General features: G+C 34.1%; 1 protein-coding gene across 1 annotated transcript in view; it reads left to right on the top strand.

The window, feature by feature from the left end:
- The window catches only part of LOC106868322 (acidic amino acid decarboxylase GADL1), a 24,017-nt gene extending 17,105 nt beyond the window's left edge, over positions 1-6,912 (top strand). Inside the window, exons 8-13 of the mRNA XM_014913514.2 lie at positions 1,192-1,308; positions 2,768-2,832; positions 4,170-4,248; positions 5,026-5,107; positions 5,465-5,582; positions 6,636-6,912. Of these exons, the coding sequence (XP_014769000.2) occupies positions 1,192-1,308; positions 2,768-2,832; positions 4,170-4,248; positions 5,026-5,107; positions 5,465-5,582; positions 6,636-6,912 (738 nt within the window). The remainder of the gene's footprint in view (positions 1-1,191; positions 1,309-2,767; positions 2,833-4,169; positions 4,249-5,025; positions 5,108-5,464; positions 5,583-6,635) is intronic.
- The last annotated feature ends 2 nt before the right edge of the window (positions 6,913-6,914 follow it).

Here is a 6,914-nt window from a genome sequence, read left to right as displayed (position 1 = left end):
ATATATATATATATACATATATACAACGGGCTTCTTTCAGTTTCCGTCTACCAAATCCACTCACAAGGCATTGGTCAGTCCGAAGCTATAGTAGAAGACACTTGCCCAAGGTGCTACACAGTGAGAATGAACCCGGAACCATGTGGTTGGTAAGCAAGCTACTTACCACACAGCCACTCCTGCAATTTGTTTATAATGATTAAATGTTTCTGCTGTACATTCTTAGCTCACCCCCTCTGTGTCAGATTAAGAACACAATGAGTCACCTAGTCCCAGAACCGAAACCACAATCTCACACACACACACACACACACACATACACAAGTATGTTTATGTATTACTTTGTCTGGCGGAAATGTCAACTGATACATTAAAGGAACGTATATATCAATAAGCACAAGCTGCCAATGTTAGGATGACAAAGTCACAGGCTGCAATATTAATTTAATGAAGTCAGCAGAACATACAAGGAAATGTCATCGAATAACATTTTACAGGAAATTGACAGAGGTTTATTATTTTCTCCTTTCATTTTTAATTTCTTAAGCTGTCAATTTACCCTAGTCATAATATTCTTCTTTACGACCAAACTTATTTATGCTGCAGGGTGGGAAGGGTGGCAGAGATCTCGGTGTTATTTCTAAGTAACTACCTCATTTTTATGGCATTTTATCACCAGATTTTTATGATGCTTTATGTTTTAAGAAATGGTTACATGGTTTATTTTTAAAGTGACATTTTTTATAACCCAGACATTATTCTGCAAGTCATGATCTGTTATTGAAACGATTACGAAGTAATGAAATGTCATTAAAACTTTAGAATGTGAGGAAATTATATAGAGTCTATAGATACAGGCATGGCTGTGTTGTAAGCAGTTTGCTTCCCAACCACATGGTTCTAGGTTCAATCCCACTGCATGGCACCTTGGGTAAGTGCCTTCTAGTATAGCCTCATGCCAACCAAAGCCCTGTGAGTGCATTTGGTAGATGGAAACTGAGCGAAGCCTATCGTGTGTGTGTGTGACCAGGACTGCATTACCCAATATATTCTTTCTTCTTCAACAGTTAAGGTTTGACTCAAAGGAAATTTAACTGCTATTTCAAGCAAACAGCCATATAGAGTCTTCCTTCAAAGGCTTGATCATACCCAGATATTTATCTATATCTTCATTATAATTTCTTTTTCCAGGGTCTCAATCCAATAGCTGTTGTTGCTACAGCAGGCACCACAGTTCTGGGAGCCTTTGATCCTCTCAGTGAAATAGCAGATGTTTGTGCTCAACATAACATGTGGCTTCATGTTGATGTAAGTATATCTTTCTCAATATTTAAAATTTGATAAGGTGGTGAGCTAGCAGAAACGTTAGCATGCTAGACGAAATGCTTAGCAGTATTTTGTCTGTCTTTATTTTCTGAGTTCAAATTCCACCAAGGTCAGCTTTGCTTTTCATCCTTTCAGGGTCGATAAATTAAGTACCAGTTGCATACTGGGTCAATCTTATTAATTGGCCTTCTCTTCCAGAATTCCAGGCCTTGTGCTTAGAGTAGAAAAGAATATTTAAAATTTGATAATGCAGTGAGCTGATAGAAACATTAGCATGCAGGACAAAATGCTTAGCAGTATTTCATTTGTCTTTACTTTCTGAGTTCAAATTCTGCTGAGGTCAGCTTTGCTTTTTGTCCTTTCAGGGTCGATAAATTAAGTACCAGTTGTGTACTGGAGGCAATCTCATTGACTGTTCCCCCTTTCCCAAAACTTTCAGGCCTTGTGCCTAGAGTAGAAAAGTAGAAAAGAATATTTAAAATTTGATGAATAGTTTATAACAATTTTAATTCTATACAAATTTTGATGTCTTAAGATTCAGTAGACCCACTTTGATCTGTATTATACATGAAACTAAGGGGGCAAGCAGGCAGAATCATTACCAGCTGGGCCAAAGTGCTTAGCAGCATTTTATGTCTTTACATTCAGAGTTCAAATTCTGCTGAAGTCAACTTCGGCCCTTCATCCTTTTGGGGTTGATGAAATAAGTACCAGTCAAGCATTGGGGTCAATGTAATTGACTAGCCCTTGTCCCCATAAATTTCTGTCCTTGTGCCTACAGTAGAAAGAATTAATTATGCATGAAACTCAAAGAACTATAGAAGTGTTTTCACCTTCAAATTAGGAGTGTTGTTTTGAGTGCTGATTAAAATACCTTGAGGTATGAGTTCCAATCTCTGCATTCTGAGTTCAAATCCTGCCAGGGTCAACTTTGCCTTTTGTTTCTTCAGCTTCAGTAAAATGTACAAATCCTGGGGCCCTGTTTGGTAGAACTATGTAAGCACACCAGCATCAGTTATGTTGTGGGGACAAACACAGACACACAAACATATACATACACATACATACATTGTGTGTGTATATATATATATATATATATATATATACACGACTGGCTTCTTTCAGTTTCCATCTACCAAATCCACTCAAGGCTTTGGTCAGCCTGAGGCTAAAGTAAAAGACACTTACCCAAGGTCCCACGCAGTGGAACTGAACCTAGAACCATGTAGTTGGTAAGCAAGCTACTTACCACGCAGTCACTTAAGTTTTGAATTAAAATCTTCCACCAAACCTTAGTCAGAATTTACGTTCCTAACACTAGCTTAATGATAACTAAGTTATTTTACTAAATTCTGTGTTATATTTAAAATTAATTAAAAGAAACACAAAGCATCTCAAAATAAATATGGTAACGAAAGGATTAAATATTATATATTTACAGGCAGCTTGGGGTGGATTTGTACTTATGTCCAAAAAACACCGATACAGGATGGCAGGTGTGGAAAGGTAAGAAAAAGTTACTTTGATATGCAAACACCACACATTCACTTTGTAAATGTTCTTCCTTTCTACGTGTATGTATTTGTGTGTATACCTATATACATATATACATACACACACACACACACACACACATATATGTATATATATATATATATATATATATATATACTATATATAAAACAGAGATGTGTGTGTAATCGCTTTTCATGTGAAATCGACTTCACCAAATGCTTCCATACTTGTGATGCGTGAATAATTTGACCTCGGATAAATCTTAGGCTCTTCATTTGATTTTTTTTATTAAAAATAAATAATATTGCTTTATATTTAAGATTCACTTCTTTAAAAAGGTTCCTCAATGTCAACTTCCGGTATTGACGTAACAACGGCAAAAAAGCTTCACTCTCTATTTTGTGTGTGAGTGTGTATGAGAGAGAGAGAGTAAATATTACATACACACCGCTCTCTCACTCTGTCTCACACACATACACACGCACACACACACACCCCTTCACTCACTCACTATGTCTCTTACAAACACACACATACATAAATGTATACAAACATATTTACAAAGACACACGTGTGTATGCGTGCGTGGGGGGTTCCACAATCGCCATTTATTTCAATTACTCTTGTGAGGATATTCATGTAAATCATTTCTTTCATTTAATCCCTATTTTAATTTTCGTAAACGTTTCCAAGTACCAATGAGGCTTTTTGGCACATCTTCAATTTTCCCCATTCATGAGAGGCGCCCAGCCATCATTCATCTGAGTGTCCATCTACAGAATGTCCTCAAATTTCTATACAGCATATTATAAGCAACAATTTCATTCCCGAGCAACACTGGGTCTCTGCTAGTATATATATATATATATATATATATATATATACACACACACACACACATATCATCACCATTATCATCATCCTTTAATGTCTGTTCCATTTTCCATGCTAGCATGGGTTAGACAGTTTGACCAGAGCTGGCAAGGTAGGGAGCTGCACCAGGTTCCAGTCTGATTTGGTTTGATTTCTACAGCTGGATGCCCTTCCTAAAGCCAACCACTTCACAGTGTGTTCTGGGTGCAATTAACATGATTAACATGGCATGATTAACGTTATACTAGCACATTAATCATATATATAAAATATATACATATATATATATACACATGCACAAACACATGTATACACATACTAAATACAGAGAAAACACTGGCTTATCGGAAGTTATATACTCATATATTTTCAAGTTTATATTCATGCGTTTTGAGATTATCTATCTTGAAATTACACTCAAATACATATTTCTTTTTATTTCCCCCATATTCTAGGGTTGACTCCTTAGCTTGGAACTTCCACAAGATGGGAAATGCTCCCATGCAATGTAGTCTACTTGTTGTGAAAGAAAAGGTATGTACTTCTTATTTGTGTTCGTGTGGCTGTAAAATGTATGTATGGTGAAAATTTGTGAATTTGATTAACTGTTGTGCTTTCTCTATATAAATCTGTCAATCCTCTTAGAATGTGGACAGTTTTGCTAAGTGCAGTAGGCCAATATAAAAATCATAAATATATAAATATTGCATACATTTGGATGAAATTTTCTGGTACATTGTGAATATGGGTTTTATCCATATTATTGGTATATTGTGAATATGGGTCTTATCTGTCATTATGTCACTTTCACATATGAAAGTAGGTTGAATACACTTGAATTAATTATATGTGAATGCTTTCGCATATATCTACAAACAAGATTTGGGTCCTTGGACATCAGTTTTTTTAATTAAATAATTAATAATATTACCACCAAATTTTAACTCACTATTTGAAGTATTAATTGCCATTAAGCTCAAAATTGAAAGAAGAAAACAATCCAGAGAAATTTATTTGATAAAACTAAAAAAAAATAAACATATATGGTGCTGACTGGAAGTTCTTTCTAAAATGAGGATGAACTTTGTTTCTCACACAGAAGAGGTTTTTATTTCCAGCTTTTGTCCCTCAAATAAGAACATTATTTAAACAGATTTTGTGCAATTTAGGATTAAGCAATATCTGTGGATATTTGTGTTATAGGAGTCTAAGAGTTAAATTGTAAATGTAAAAGATTAATGCTGAACACTTAGTTGTTCTTTAACCCATTTATTATTCCTAAATTCTTCATTTACCATTGACTACTTTCAGGGAATTCTTGAAAAGTGTAATTCCACCAATGTGGAATATTTATTCCAAAGTGACAAATATTATGACAAGACATTTGACCAAGGTAAGTCTCTCTACTAAAGAATGACACTTATATCAAAGCAGAGGAATCACAATTTTCTGTGGGAGAAATATTACATTATTAAAATTATAAGAAAATTTATTTAATTTAAAATTCAGTAACTTTTTTGTTGTTTTATATGTTGCATTTTTAAATTGCAATTTTGCAAAGAAGATCATTACAGGACATACTGTTAACACTGATATAGTCAATTAAATTGTTTATCTAAATTCTTAACCCCTGAAAATACTAGAGGCCTATCAAATCCTTAAAAATAATCCAATTGAAATACGAAAACTATTCTCATATCACCTTCACTCTATCTGTGTATATACACTAAAGATAATGATTGTTCTACAGGAAATAAAACAATACAATGTGGCAAGAAGGTTGATAACTTTAAACTTTGGTTGATGTGGAAAGCTCGAGGTGACGCTGGAATGGCAGCTAAAATGGACAGAGTGATGGAATTATCTCAGTAAGTATTTCATATAAAATCACTTCAACTTAAATATTTTTATATCAAAGTGGCTATGTGCTAAGTGCAAGCATGGATGTGTGGTAAGAAGCTTGCTTCCCAACCACATGGTTTTGGGTTCAGTCCCACTGCATGAAACCTTAGGCAAGTATCTTCTGCTATAGCCTTGGGTCAACCAAAACCTTGTGACTGGATTTGGTAGTCAGAAACTAAAACAAGCCTTTCATGTATATATATATATATATGTGTGTTTGTAGATCAATCGAATAAGTATTAGGCTTTATAAAAAAGTACTGAGGTTGATACATTCGACTAAAATTTTTTTCATGGCAGTGCCCCAGGATGGCCATAGTCTAATGACTGAAACTTGTAAAAGATAAAAGATAAAAAGTTGAGCATATTAAAGAGTAAACTACAAGATAAATGAAGGCCAGAATACTGAAGAGTATGGGTTGTGATGTTGATAGTAATAAATTTATGGGCTTTATGAGGGCATTAATAACAACAGTGCAAGACTGAAATAATGAAGCATGGCACCTCTTTCGATGCTTACCAAACATAACGAAGATGCATGATATCACACATAATCCTTTATACAAAATGTGGTTTGAAGCGCAGGTGTGTGGAAGCAATAAATAAATATATATATATAAATACAGTGTACATTTAAACACATAAGAGGTATCCATCATAGGATTCTTTGCACGCTAGAAAGAACAGCTAAATTCCAAACCACTATTAGGGATAAAACTTCGAAGAGAATGAAAAATAAAAACATTTACCATCTATCTCCTGGACCATGGTTTCAGACTTATTTTAGCAGACTTATTTTATTATTAATTATATATATATATATATATATATATATATATAGAGAGAGAGAGAGAGAGATGTATATGTGTGTGTGTGTGTGTATATATATATACATATATATATTTCTTTATATAAATATTTATATATGCATATGTATGTATGTATGTATATATATATATACTTATATGCACATGAATGTTTTGATTAACCAAAACTGAATTGTTTCCTTATATTTTCCAGGTATTTGGTTGACCAACTGAGAGCTCAAGATGATTTCCGTCTGGTTTTACCTGAAGTGAGTACAACCTACCATTTACAAACAGTATATCCTTCCTGTAAAAAGATGAAATTGGTCGCTATCATCATCATCCTCATCATCATCATCATTATTATTATTATTATTATGTTTTTTTTTTCTTCTTTCTTCAAATTTTTTCCCATTTCTCGCAGTGTTTTCCGTACACCTAGGGCAGAGAAACGTTGTATGCATTCCCAATTTACACACGCAAATTCATAGGT

This window comes from Octopus bimaculoides, chromosome 6 (genome assembly GCF_001194135.2).
Source record: "Octopus bimaculoides isolate UCB-OBI-ISO-001 chromosome 6, ASM119413v2, whole genome shotgun sequence".
NCBI classification, from domain to species: domain Eukaryota; kingdom Metazoa; phylum Mollusca; class Cephalopoda; order Octopoda; family Octopodidae; genus Octopus; species Octopus bimaculoides.
This window is presented reverse-complemented; position numbering and strand designations above follow the sequence as displayed.